General features: G+C 32.4%; 1 protein-coding gene and 1 long non-coding RNA gene across 4 annotated transcripts in view; one reads left to right on the top strand and one right to left on the bottom strand.

Moving 5' to 3' along the window:
* Positions 1-9,520: 9,520 nt before the first annotated feature.
* On the bottom strand, positions 9,521-14,389 carry LOC122719429. The gene is made up of 4 exons (XR_006347611.1): positions 13,204-14,389; positions 12,037-12,311; positions 10,360-10,613; positions 9,521-10,274 (listed from the first exon to the last, which is right to left on the bottom strand). It is a non-coding gene; the product is annotated as an uncharacterized LOC122719429 (long non-coding RNA).
* Positions 12,761-15,668, top strand: part of LOC122719414 (trehalase) — a 9,616-nt gene continuing 6,708 nt past the window's right edge. For 2 of the 3 annotated variants that reach the window (XM_043945186.1, XM_043945192.1), the window contains exons 1-3: positions 12,761-13,021; positions 14,487-15,269; positions 15,338-15,471. In XM_043945186.1, the coding sequence (XP_043801121.1) occupies positions 12,888-13,021; positions 14,487-15,269; positions 15,338-15,471 (1,051 nt within the window). In that variant the 5' untranslated portion in view covers positions 12,761-12,887. Of the gene's footprint in view, positions 13,022-14,395; positions 15,270-15,337; positions 15,472-15,668 lie in introns of all 3 variants that reach the window. The other variant, XM_043945200.1, reaches the window with a different exon arrangement.

Below are 15,668 nucleotides of genomic sequence, written 5' to 3'. Positions count from 1 at the left end.
TTTTGAATTTTATCATTGTTGCAGCAATTTCACAATGTTGTTTATACTTAAATGATGTAATTTATTTATTCTCAGTCATCGATTAAAGTAAATGCGTAATGTAATAATTCTGATAAGAATCTAATTATTTTTTTTTTAATATTTTTTATAAGAACATTAATTCGTTAAAAAATGCATTCAATATAAGCATAAGTCTAGATTTAGTTGTTCTAATGATATATATTAATTACTCTTAAGTTTTTTTTATAAGAATACAATATACAAAAAATAATAATATTAATAAACAATCTTTTTAAGTTTATTGATTGCATTAATAATATTTAATGATAACTATTGATGTAGATTGTAAAATATGCAACAAAAATTTTTTTCGATATTTAAAAAATATTTAAAATCGATATTCAGTTTTATTATCAATGTGATATGTAATTTTTATAATGGTGACACTATATATGAATAAGTTTCATAGTGTTAAGTCTATGTTATATTTCATTTATGAAAATTTTATTTCAAGTAATATTAATGTCGTTGTACTTGTGTTTTATACGTTTATTGTAATTTTATAGTGATATATATAAATGATAAAAACAGACGTTATATAATATTTCATATACATTTTTTATTTATAGTAGACAAAACTATTAATTATAACATAATAGTTTGTATAGTAACATGTACGATTATGATAAAACAAATTTGAATATAAATGGAACAAAAAGATTTATAAGTAAAATACTGTCTTTTATATGATTTTCATTAATTAGTATTAATATTAATTATTATTATTATTATTTACTATTAATTATTATTGTAAATTACTTGATATATATCATATGCATGCATTTGTACAAATTTGATGAAATATCGTTTTACGACAAATTATTTCATTTAAATACATATATATATTTATTTAAAAAGTTATAAAAGAATCATATCGGATGAATTTTGAATTGAAATTCTTATTATAATTTTGGATCATAATACATCATAATATTAACTTAAGTTTATAAGTGAAAAATAAAAAAAATTAAATCAAAAATATAGTTTTCAAAAAAATTTTAAATCATAATGAAACATTTTAATTTGAAGTTTAGACAGATTTTATTCAATTTTTCTGGCAAATTAATTCGTATATTATATAGCACATATAATTGTATAGCACATTGTTATAATCAAACATGTTACTATACATATAATATATAAAAATTAAAAAAAAAATATATGTTATTTTTATTTTGTAATACAATTTCAAGTTTATTTTCGTATCATACACATGCGAGTCAGTACTTCATATGTAGCATACAATTAATTAGAAAGTTAGAATAAAGAGGTTGAGGGATCTTCGTTTCATTGTCTAGTGATGCTGTTTGTTTGGCAAGGAGCTCGCCGTTGCCTGAGTTGCAGCGGGCAGCGCACCCATCAAGGCTACCAACTGCGTCGTCATTGTGGATCAATCGATGATAAATATCAAATTCGGAACCGGTAAGTCTGTGAAGTTGTAGTTAATATAATAATAAAATTATATATATATATAATTTGTTAGTCAATTTCATCGATCAAATTTAATTTTTCATTCATTTTATACGATTATATTTTCTTTTCTTTTTTTCCCAATTACATTCTACTAATAATATAAATATAGTAAAAATATTAATTATCGAAATAATTTTGTTAAATTGCTTAAATTTTCAGCAATTTTTATTTTCATATAATTTAATTATTCAGAGATTTATTTTATATTTCATTTTTTTTCTTATGTATCATTTATATGTATTTCTTTCTTTATAAGAAAGAATATTGAGTCAATGGAGTCTATATTGATTTTATCCAATCAGACTCTTTAATGCAAATTAATTATCCAAAGACTAATGGATAATGGACGTTAGAAAATAACTTTCCTTATCTTGTGGTCCAAGGTTCATTGCACGCACATAAGAACTTATTACAGTATTTTAAATTAATTGAACGCCGGCGCTAGTGAATCACATTTTAATATTACGTATACACATGTATGTGTGTACAGAACTCTGGACATTGTGTCAACGTACTTGGGGACCCCAGTAATTCTCCGTTCTCGTTGACCCGACCAATTGATCGAATCGTTTAATCGTGGAAAAATTTCGCTGCTAAAAACATTGTTACAAACATTCATGATAATTTCAAATTAAACATGTGTAAGATTCGCATATTATGATAATGAACGATATATTGGATTGAGTAATAATAATATATTTTAATTACTATTATAATTATATTATTTGTATAAAACATACTATAATCAAATCATGTTTTTGCGATTATCAATTACATTTGTGATATTTTAGTCATATACCAAATGATTTAGTCACATATACCGAATATCAAAAATAAATCTAAATATGATTATATTTTTTAATTTTACTATGCAACTATATCAATGATTATCATAGTACATCGATTAATTTTTATGTTTAAATCGTATTTTGCTTTGAAAAATAATTATATTCAGTTGACATAAATATTTCTATTTCTATTATTTACTATATTTATAATAAAAGAATTCATATGTATATAAGACAAATTGACTGAAATTGAGTGTACAAAAGTATCGGTTTTACAATAAACCTAGATCACATAGATAAAATTATAATTATGTTGTGATAAAAACATTTGGTGATAACTTATATATATGAAATTAGTAATGTTAAAAGTTTGTTTAAATTGTTTAAACTCTTTGTATTTCAATTTAATTTTCTCAATTCGTTGCATTATTTCAATTGAATAACAATTGAATAACTACTAAAAAAACGTTAGTAAAAATTATCATTGTTGAATACTTTTTATTTCTTGAATTATAACAACAAAAAACGAATATAGAAATGTATATATATAATTCATTTGTATATTTTTATTATTTTAACTTATAAAGTATCCTGTCATATAAATTTGTGACAATTTTTATATTAACAAGTACATATATATATATATATATATATATATATATATGTACTTATATATATATATATATATCATTGAATTACTAAAAAAAAAATATATTTCTCAAAATAGTTATAATAACTTATAAATAATTTTTAAAAATAGATTCTAAAAGTCAAAAAAAAAACAAATAAAAAGAATTATTTATCGTGACAGGTAAGTAATACATAATTGTCGGCAAAACGTATCGATAAGAGAAGTATATAAAAGTTTTTCCGATTCACACTGGTACGTCAGTGAGCGATTGGATGTCGGTGTAGTTTGTACATTTCGAAGGTTGCGCTCCCTTGTTGCCAGTGCCGTACACGGTACGTTAGAGTATGATTTCGCTATTTCGTTATTTTAATTTTTCGGATAATAACTTTCTTCTTTATTAAATACGATATCGTTATTCATACATATTTTCGCTAATCAATGGTTTAATCAATTCAACTGAATTAAGGAATAATTGTGAAACTGAAATCTAAAAGTGGTACCTAACCTCTAACGATATTAGTTTGCTGACAAGAGATATCTAACACTTATAAGCAAGAAGTCACGTGTATTGGAATAGTGTGATGTTCAACATTCACGCGATTCTTCATTACGATATGTTTATGATTTAAAATTACATAGTGCAAATCTTTTGAAACGAAACTTTTTACCGATGAAAATGCAAATAACTTGAAATTGATATTTATTTTATTTATTGTGTTTCAATTTATACGGATTTTTCTTCGATGAAATAGTGTCGAGGTTAAGGACGCTAAAAGAGAATCTGAGGTCATTTCAAACGGTATGTATATAATATTTTTTATTTATCGATGAATAAGCAATTATTATTTTTTTTTCTAAACAAATATTCTTAAAAGTACATATTTTTCTAGGTATTTATTTATTTTTATCACTATATACGTTATTTTTGATCATAATTGTAGTACTTTTCATTTATTATACGATTCATTATCAATTTAAAGATAACATTACAAGCAAACGAATCGATTTTTTAAGTCATACATTTCTTTAGTGAGAAAAAATCGATCGTCATTGTTGTCGTGTTGAATTACTAAAAGACATTCCTTCGTTGAAGCAACCATATGTTTATATAATGATTATACTAAGCTAAATTTTGTAAGTTGAAGATGAAATTGAATACGAAAAAGATTAATAAATAAAAGATTAATAAAGATAAAATTTTATTTATGATATATTATATTCTTTCACAGATCAAAGATAGGATAGTATGGATATTCAATTTTTATTCTTTTATTAATCAAACATTCGCTTATATATATCTGCAACATATTAATTATATCAATTTCATGATGTGTTAATTACTTCTGTTTGCCTCCGATCATCAATCTCAATTCTTCGAATATTTATTTGTGGAATGGATATTATCATATTCGTAAAAAATAAATTACTTCCATAATATTTTCCAATAATAGCAAATTTCGTTTACAATTTAAACATTGACAATAAAATCATAAGATTGATTATTAAAAAGAAATCTGAGTATTCAGAAATATCAATTATTCTGTGACGATGAAAGAATATATATCTGTAAATAACACGTGATACATTCGATTCCTTCCGTATCGATTCGGTAGTTTTCGTATGTTAAATTTTTGTAAAAATTATCAATTCGTATTTAGGATATGTTTTTAAAAAATTTTCTTTTATCTCAGAAAAAAATATAAAAAAAATGAACATTATCGAAAATACTTTAATCATTCTTACATATGTATCGCCTTTTTATTTGGCAAATTTGTTTAATCTATCAAATAAAAAGTGATGAAATATCGTAAGCAAAAAACTTATATAGATTATATTAGAATCATATGCATAAATGGAAAAATATCGATAAATAAAATGAAATATTTTATCTGAATAATGTATATTGGCAAAATGGTTTTCTATAACATATTTACTAATTGAATAAACTTATAATAACAATGAAAGTTTTGTTCATTTATGGTCGAGATAAAATTAGTGAATGATTCGCATCATGAACACGTGTTTGTCTTCGGTTGTTTTCGCTGATCTTCGCGCAAATTCGATGCTTAGGTAGTCATCACAATGCACATATACGCTGTTGCAAACCAGTTCATACCGGGTTGTTCATGAGACTAGATCGAGTTTAAACGTAAGTGAAAAGATTAAAAAAAAAGAAAGTTCTTCCAGGAAATGTTTCAATTATTTCCTTCTAACATATCTATTTAACATTTTACATTTTCTGCAATATATATATATATATATAAATATATATAAATAAGGTTTTTATTACTATGATTTATATGAAAATTTATGTAGTTGCTTTTATTTGAAACACTATTGACATATGAATGATACTTATCTCTATTAAAAAAAGAGAGAGATATGAAAAATAGAGAGCGAAAATACAAGCGTTGAATAAAAGAAAAGGATGGAATGAAATGAGTGAGAAAGAAAATGAACGAGTGAGCAAGAGTGTCTGAACGATGGAGGTTCGCTTGGAATGACTTGGATACTCTCGGTCAGTCACATACGCAACGCGGAATGGAGAGTACGTTTTCGTTTCTCTGCAATAAACTAATTAATTTTTGTCATTAAACTATATCTATATATATTTATTCTTATTATTTCTTTGATTCGCATTCGTATCGTGTGTGCTTTCGTTTCTAAAATTGTGTGATTCGTTATTCTGATACTAAAAGTGATTACTCAAGGATGCAAGTGGATTTATTATGTGATAATTTTTCCTTTCTTTTTCATCTAATTCAATAATAAAATACTTGAAGGTACGTTTATTTCCTGTAAAAAAAATGTATTTCTTCAATCTTTTACATATAGCGTTTTCTTGATTCATTTGAAAACACGTGTTCTGACATTTATTGCTATATATTTGATTCTTATTGGATGAAAGTTTTTTTCTTTTTTAAATAATCTTATATAATTTTTTTTTTCTTTTTTTTTTCTTCGAATCTTTAATACATATATTTTATACGCGAGACAAGATAAAATTTAAAAACTTTAAAAGTTTGATATGAAATTTGTTTTTAAATTTATATAAGTGACTTTAGGCGAACAAAAATATTTTATATAATCATCACTAATTTAATATTAATACGCATATGTCTTTTTCATAGAAAATAAAAATGAAAGATAGCCTTGAATTTGGTATTTCGCATTTTGCGCGCGTTTACTACTCCCTCCTTCCTCCAGGTCACATTGAAATGTTTTTCGTTTTGGTAGTGTGCAATTCATAAAATAGATAATAAAAGAAGAAAAAAAATGATGTTGATGAATATAGAGATATATTGAAATACTATTAAAGATTAAATTTTTTCCAGCAAAATTAATGATCGTTCCGTAACGAAATCCATTTATCAACCAATCGATTTATATAGTTTAAATCGATTTAAATGAAATTTTGCATTGTCTTAAGTAATGTTAGGTTATAATGTTAGTATGGCAATGTCACAATTGAGCAGTTGCCAAAATTGATTTCAAAGTAAGTTAGAGGGTCGTCTAATGGTATTATTAGATTTTGTGTTATAATATTATGAATTTATTCTGTAGCGACTCCCCCATGAATATACTTTTATCATATATTTAATTATAATAGAAGCAAAATTAATTAAAACTAATTAAAGCAAAAATGCATTAATCGCAATAATGAAATAAATTAATCGAACAATATAAATCAAAATTTTTTTATCTCAATATAAATTTAAAAGAAATCTAAATAGATATTGAAAAGAAAGATTATAAAATTTATTCAATCATGCGTCATTCCATCAAGAGTCAATGATGTTTGGTTCTCAATGATCAGAAAAAGCGGATACATATGACGCGCCTTCGGAAAAGTTAATCTGCGATTGGTTGAATTGGTAGGCGTTGGTTCCGAGACGTCTTACTATTGGTTCAACTGATCATCGGCCAAGAGGCTCGATCCCCAGCGGATCTCATTCCTTTTCCTTTTTCTTAGTACTCTTCAATTGCAGTTTTCTATTTTTATTCAATGATTTATGATTTGTTTTCATTATAGGAATAATGAATTATATTCTTCATTGAATCTATCTATTTGAGAATTTTTCTTATTATAACATTACACCATTTAATTCACATACACACATTCACTATGATTTTCCTACATACATCGTGCTGTTCAAGTATCGATGCCAAGTTCAAAAGGTCATACTATCAAGTATATATATATATATATATTAGATTTACCGGTTTCCACGCATTTCAATGGCGATATCATTTTGTATGATGTTATGGTTGTGATGAAACTTTGATCATTTAGTTTCAAGCAAGTTATTTTAATTCTTGTGACGTAATGAGACACGCTAGGAGACTTTGTACAATCTCGAATGAGAATGAGATGTGTGCTTACTGACGTTGCAATTTCATTCGAGGCAACTTCAGTGCATATAATTATTAATTTGTATAACAAAATTTTTGATTCATATAATTAAGAAAAACTATTAAAATGCTTTGTTGGCGTTAATTTAATAAAAAAAAAAATAATATTTTTAATTCTTTTAACTTTGCAACGCAATGAATGTTCATTTAAAATTATAAATTGTAACATATTGCTATATATATCTGTATAAATATTATATCAAGATGCATAGAGTTCCATAGATAGACATTATTATATTTTCTTTTTAGAATAATATCGAGGATTCTTCTTATTTTTAAATGTAAAAAATAGAAAAAAAATTTCATTGACGTCAATACGATTCGAAATCACAATTGCTATCAAATCAATTTGATAGCCTAATTCTTTTCTTCCAATGCTATGTCTTATCTCTTTCAGGAACCAATTCACAATTGTCAATCATGATGAAAAGCATCATTGTTCGGCATCATTTTTTTATTCTTCATTAATATTAGATACATATAGGACTTATCATGCGTTTCGTTATGACTACCAAATTCTTTTACATATAAGTACAAATTAAAATGAAAAAATTATAAAGTAAAATCAAAAATAAACGTTAAGATTTTGATGAGTAAATTTGTATTTGTAACAATATAAATTAATTTATAAATGCATAGCAATGCAAAAAGCACTAGAAAAATATGTTACAACGATACAACGTCACTATTCGGTTTTAATCATAAGAGAACCTCAACCAAGAAAATGAAATTCTTTGTAGGTGTATTTTCATTTCGTTTAATTAATGATCTAAATTTCGTATTATTTCCTCTTTTTTTATGATTATAATATTTAAATATAGAATAAACAATAACAATAACAATGATTGAATCGGAAAAATGAATATTATATTCGTTTCAATTATAAATGCATTCAATAATGTTGTACATTTTCAAAAAATTGTAAAAGAATAATCATTTCGGCAACATTTTCTTATTATAGATTCATAAATTTGATTCTTCAATTTTTTTGATCAAATCAAAAACAATCGATGACGAACAATATTAAGGAAATATTTGACATCATAAACTTTATTATTAAATTTGCTAACGCGTCATTGAAAAACGTGACCATTAAAATTGTGGAGGAAATGGTACGCGTGTTCGTCGATTTTTCGAGCGAGGGGCTCATCGATACGCAAGCTTGATGATTGGTCGACGAATAATTTGACGTCAGCATGCAATGAAATAATCAGGGGCTCGCGCAATTGCGTTTTATTATTTTGTTCCTTCCCTGTGAATTGGTCTTGGTATATCAGAATTATTGTGATTAGACGTTATCGACGAGTCGTAATAGCGACAAAAATTTTCCATAATAGCTATTTTGAAATAGATTCATCCGAGAAATTTAAGCAATAATTTATCTATGCGTCGATCATACAGATTTTCAATCGTCGAAAGATTCTTATGTCAATCATGTTTACGATGAATAAAAAGCAAAGATAGATTAAAGTAATATTTTGTCTCCTTTTATTTATAAGGAATTCATAAATTTATGCCTAATCCTTTTTTTTTATTCTTTTAATGGCATAAAATGCGATTCGGTACAATTAAATACAATTCAATTTTATTTCTTAACATATTTCGGCATACGTGCTGATGCACACGCCACATCGCTCATCGCAAACGCGGTCAAATTTAAAATAAGTAATCTTAGAAACCGATTCGAAATATTCGGTTTTCTTATGCGTAAAAAATGTTATTCTGAAGTATTAAATGCTAATGAATGAATTTGATTCATCGATCCATGATCGAGGTATACTTCTTTATTGCGTAAATCTATTTTGTTTCGTCGTGCATCGAAAACTTCATATTACCAACAGTCGTTTCATGTTCGTATTATCGACCAAGACCGTCGTTGCCTACTACCAATATCAGTAATGATCTATGTATTTTGTTATTTTATATCCTTAAAAGATGGAAGCACTAATATTTTCAATGATTTTTCATATTTGAATAAAAAATATGTTATAGAATAAAGAAACATTAGAGAATAAAGAATACATATAGAAATATTTTAATAATATGTATATGCAGTTATATTATAAGATAACAAAGATAAAAAAAATACATACAAATAATAGTTTTCGTGTATATTGCTATATGATATATGTTTTTTCTTAATTATTTCATCATGTATAAATATGACGATAATCATAAGACATGATCAATATAGAAATCGATTATTAGATTTGAATTAGAATTAAAGTCGAACGATTTTTTTTTTTAATTTTAAAAAATAATTTTGATTTTTACATATTTACTAAAATTATTTTTAATATTTCAGGACATACAAATAAATGCACGATTTTAAAATTGAGAAAAATAATCTTTTAAGATTCGATAATCTTTTGCGTATGTTCCGTAATCGATATAGATTATTTTAAATATTCGGTAAAATTGTCAAGGTCAATGGATTGACGTGGACGTTGACCAATTGGGTCACGTTCATTGATAAATACTTAGTTCGAATCGTGAAAGAAAATAAGAGATAGATATTGCCGATTATTCGAAACGTGCGTTTTCATATTTCGCAAATTACAAATATACAGCAGTTATATTGCAATGTTTTAAGTAAAACGTGCATTATTGAATTATCTAATAATAATAATAACAGTTTTATTACGCGAATAAGAATTAATTCTTCATTATATTTTGTACACAGTCGTAATGATAGATAATTGTATGTTGCTCATTGTCTATATATCTTAATCTTCCATTTTGTTATATAGCATGTATACATGGTATCTTTCTGTTTGATAATTCGGTCGAACGAGAATCAGAAGAAATGCATTACAAAATTTTTGCTCCTTTCTGGTTGTCATTATTGTCGTCATCGTCACCATGTGCCCTCTCGATACCGCGAGCCCTCCGCTCCGACCTATTTCCATCTAAAAATAGCCAATAGAATGATTGTCGTTACAGCAACGTTCATTTGGTCGCGGCATATCGCTATTAAACTCGAAGACTTCTTACGCGCAATTGGCTTTACACTCCCTTTGCCTTCCCTTCCTCGTTCTTTCTTCGACCAATCCCAACGCATGGTTTTTCGTCGTGAAGGTATCATGCATATCACGATACTCTCTTTGCTATGGATAACGAGACATGTGCAATTTGTCACCTCCATCAAATCCACTCGTGATACTTGATCTTAAAATATCAACCGAAACGAAGATAGAAACTCGTCTTGTTTTTTTTTTCTTTTTCTTTTTTTTATTTATTCGACAGATCTTAAAGAGAAATATATTTTTCGCGATATTATACTTTTATGGAATCGCAAATATAAGCATAAGATTGATGCGATAGGTCGAGTTTTTTTCGTTGTAAAGAATAAGATTGGATAAAAATCGTACTATCGTGTCCTTGACCGATCGAATGTAGCGTGTGTGAACCATATAGGAATGAGTTGCGAAGAATGGGATAATTCGCGGCTTATCGTGGTTAGAGGAGTTGACAAGCAAAACGGAAAGTTGGAGGTGGGGAATGAGAATAAGTTCGAATCTGTAACACGGGTATAAGCCGAGTGTCTGTAGCAGTGCGTTATGACGCGTGTAACAATGCGGGCCGTTCGGGACTAATCGGGACTAATCGGGACTAATCGGGACCAATCGGGACTCGCGATGCTGGGGGCTCGCCTCTTGCGTTCTTCGCGCATTCTTGACGCATTTCTCGCGCATAGCCGATCGCGCGTGCTCATAAAGCGACCGCGTATCATCTCGACCGATTTAGTCGCGTACCGTATATCTCTCACCGCGTACCGTACACCGTATACCTTCTCCGCACGAATATCAGCGATCTTTTATTATCTCGAAATTCTCTAAGACGATTAATTTTTTCTCCTCGATTTTCAACCTCTCTTCAAACAACAAACCATTACGATCCGTGACAATCGTAAGATAACCAAGATTTTCGCATTTGCGTCACCGAATCGTCGCCGTAAGTACGAATAGGTCGAAAAGGAAGATGCATCGATATGCATATTTTTTTTTCTTTTTTTTTTTTTTTAATTCCAATTTCTTAATAAAAAGAAAAACAGGAAAGCAAGGAAGGAAGGAAGTGGCGAGATATCGTTAACAAAGATCGTAGAATCGTGTCCGCGTTATGTTCAAAGGTATTGCGTTGCGCCAAAAATGTATAGTCTTACGATATCGCGTATCCCCGTCACGCGGAGGATCGATTTACTCGACTTATTCTCTCGATGATTAGATCGTGAATCAAATCCAATCTCTGTTGGACCTATTAAGGTTCAAGAGAAAGAAGCGTTTGAATGGTTAATAAACGAAGCGACGCGAGTATAGCAGGTGTACACTTTGGCTGTCATAGTCGTTGGAGCTCGGCCGTTCGGGCTTCGATCGAACGAATGAACGGGCGAAACGATCGTAAGATAAATCATCGAAACGATTTTCACTTCACTCACGCCTCTTCGCCGCTCGTGGAAATTTTCCTAATCGAGCTAATGCGATCCCGCGTAACGCGCCCAACATCGCCTGTCGATTCTACGCCGCCCGAATACACGGTACACGATAGTCATTAGTCTCTCTTTCTATAACGAACAATTCTGGCGTTAAACCAACGAATTCGTGGCGGCCAGAAACTGGGTGGTGTATAAGGAGGGTCCTGATGTTCGGGATTCGTTATTTTTAAACAACGTACGTTTCGTCAAAAACTCTCGTTCGTTCAAAGCCTCGTCGAATAGATCACGCGACATTCCGTTCAATCTCTTCACCGCTTTCAACGGTGGATACCACGATTCAGCCGCCTTTCGATTTCCGACCACGATTCATCATCGAACTCGCGGTACTATTGGGACGTATATTAATCCGTGCCTCGAATTTTCTTTTGTTTCAGGGAAGATGCATCCCTGTTCTCACAGCTGAGACCACCTCGTAGACTACGCCAATCGGCCTCTCCTCGTCCACGAGCAATCACTAGAAAGTAAGAAAAGCTCTAATAACGTCTTGCGTCTCGTTGCTAGCGCAATCGCAAACGATTATCAATAATATCACATAAGATAGATAGAACGAATCGATACGAAGCGAGTGCAAGACTAAAAAAAAAAGAGCTTAAGCGCGAGAAAGGGGGGTGAAAAAAAGTGAGAGAAAGGGGGAAAGAAAACGGACGCAGCAAGTTACAAGGAGAAGAAAACGGAATGCTTTTATCCGAAAAAAGTGGACAGGATGTATAAACGCCATATATAATTCAGTATATATATATATATTTTATCGCGAAATATACTCGATTAAAAAAAAACGGAAAATAAAGAAAGGATTCTCTGCGTGCGCGCGCGCACACGCATCCGTTTTTTCGAAATTTAGTAAAGCTAAAAGTTAAAACTAAAAAAAAAGAGAAGAAGAAAACAGAAGAAGAAGAAAAGAAGAGAGAAATAAAAAGAGAGAAGGAGAAGGACGAAAAAGAAAGGAAAAGAGAAAAAAAAGTAAGAGAATCGAATCGAGAAAAGAGAAAGAGAGAAGAGGAGATCGTGGGAGATCATCGGTGAAGAGAAAATGGCCTCGAGCTGTTCCATCCGGTGTGGTTCGAGAAATATCCTGGTGAATGCTGCTACTACGTTCTTCGCACTTCTCATCGTTCTTCGATGTTTCGCCAATGCCGAGAAGTCGAAACCATCTCCGTGTCAGAGGTAAGTAAAGCACACAACATGGAGTATAAGTAAAAAAACACGCGCGTACAATGTCGCCGAGGTAGCCCGTGGCGCGTGCCGTTCCTCGCCAATCGCGAATTCTCTCCACCTTTCTCTCCTCTTTTCGCCTCTCGTGTCTTGCCTCGCCTCGCCTCGCCTCGCTTCGCCTCGCCTCGCCTCACCTCGCCTACCTCGCCTTGCTTCACCTCGCCTTGCCTTGCCTTGCCTCGCGTCCTTCCGTGTCCCGTTCTCGGATCGTTTTCCCGCCTATACGTTTCGTTGCGTAATACGAGACGCGCGTAATAACGATGACGCGCGTCGCTCGTGTCTCACATCGGTCGTCACGTTGATCGACGACGACCGGCGGGCCTAACCGAACTGACATCGCACGGCGACGCGTGACTCTCGACCAAATTAATCGGCATTGTTCGAGGCGAGCACGAGTGCACGAGGGCAAGTGGAATCTTCCCAAGCGATTCGAATAAACGTTCGATCTCGTGTCTGCTGGCCAGTCGCTTCGATCTGTGAGCACGCACGCGCGCGCGCGAGCGACCCCACACCGTCAATGCTTGATGATTCATTGCATCGAGTACAACGATGCCAATGAGGAGCGTTGCGTTCCGCAGCTTCCTCGGCGAATCGCAAAATCGTCGAATTAAAAGATATGGCCTTAGCAATGAACTTCGGTGAAACGAAACGGTAACGGACGGAACACCAGCTTTTTAAATTATCGTGTTCCGCAAGTACAATGAACGTGACCTTACCGCGTCCACGGATCGAACCACGGACGAGCGAGCACGTTCTGATATTTTGAGCGACTCTCCATTTATCATCGGTAAACAACATCGGTAACGAAAACCGATAACAATCGAGAATTATACGTTAGATATTTCGTTCGAGAATTAATTCTTCCTTTCCTCGCGTTGATTCGTTTGAAACGATAGACGCTTACGTTTCCCAAGAAAGAAATAATATAATAAATTTTGAAACGGGTTTGTTTTTCGTACTTTTTTTTTTTTTTTTTACATATTTATCGCGCGTATTTTTATCACGAGATCAATTCGACGACGAAACGAAGTCGGATTTGACGAGGAAGGAGGAAGGGGGAGAAGGGGGAGTGGCCAGGTAAGCTGTAGGAGTTTCACGAATCGAGATAACGCGAACGAAAGATAGAACGATTGGGATAAATAAATAAGAAAAAAAAATAATAAAACAAATCCAGAGTCTCTCCGTTATCGCGATAATTGCTGGTTGGAATTAGGCAAAGGAGGAGATAAAAGATGGCGAGGGGATGCGAGATCCGCGCGATAGGAGAACGGGACCACGGAGGAGGAGGGGCTGGGAGGGGACGATAGGTTATCGAGGTTTTTTTAGATAGCGGATAGGAAAGAAACGGGATTGTTTCGAATACACACGATTCGACGACGAGAGTGTGTGCGTGTACGTGTGCGTGTTGGGCTTGCAGCGACGTTTACTGCCGAGGCGAGTTGCTACACACGATACAGATGGCCTCGATCTACAAGGACTCGAAAACGTTCGTCGACATGAAGATGAAACAACCGCCTTACGAGACGTTGAAGTTGTTTCGAGAGTTCATGGATCGGCACGATCAGATGCCAACCAGGTACCAGATCGAGCGATTCGTCAACGACACGTTCGACCCGGAGGGATCCGAGTTCGAGGATTGGGATCCGATCGATTGGACGTTCAGGCCCAAGTTTCTCGCCAGGATTCTCGACGACGATCTTCGAAACTTCGCCTCCGATTTGAACAGTATTTGGAAAATGTTGGGGCGAAAGATGAAGGACGATGTCCGCGTGAACGAGGAACTCTACTCGATCATTTACGTGCCGCATCCGGTCATCGTCCCCGGAGGCAGATTTCGCGAATTTTATTACTGGGACTCGTATTGGATCGTGAAAGGATTGCTTCTCTCGGAGATGTACAACACCGTGAAAGGAATGTTGACCAATTTCGTCTCCCTTGTGGACAAGATCGGTTTCATCCCGAACGGAGGCAGGATATACTACACTATGAGATCCCAACCGCCCATGCTGATTCCCATGGTCGACGAGTATCTGAAGACCACTCACGATTACGAGTGGCTCGAGAACAATCTTTACCTCCTCGAGAAGGAGTTCGATTTTTGGATGACCAATCGGACCGTCGAGATCGAGGTGGACGGTGTCAATTACTTATTGGCCAGATACAACGAGGAGTCGTCCGGTCCTCGGCCGGAATCCTACAAGTAAGTAGTAACCGACCGCGATCGTCCACGTTCCCCGTTGATCTAATCGCTCAATTTCTATCGTTCAGAGAGGATTACCTCACCAGTCAAAGTTTTCGCACCAACGAAGAGAAGGACAATTATTACGCGGAGTTGAAAACGGCTGCCGAATCAGGTTGGGATTTTTCCAGCCGTTGGTTTATATTGGACGGCACGAACAAAGGTAATTCTTCTTTCTCCCTCCCCCTCCCCTCCCTCCCATCTTGGACTCGGTTCGAGCAAACTCGAAGCGACGTAATAATCGTGTCTTTCGCAACGTAATACGACGCGATTGTTAATAACCACGTTGATAAATGCTTCCTCTTTTTTCCTCTCTCTCTCTCTCTCTCTCTCTCTCTCTCTCTCTCTCTCTCTCTCTCT

The sequence above is a fragment of the Apis laboriosa genome, unplaced genomic scaffold, assembly GCF_014066325.1.
Source record: "Apis laboriosa isolate Shangri-la unplaced genomic scaffold, ASM1406632v1 scaffold11_cov152, whole genome shotgun sequence".
Taxonomy (NCBI): Eukaryota; Metazoa; Arthropoda; class Insecta; order Hymenoptera; family Apidae; genus Apis; species Apis laboriosa.
Note: the sequence above shows the minus strand (reverse complement) of the source record. Positions and strands in the feature narration are given on the sequence as shown.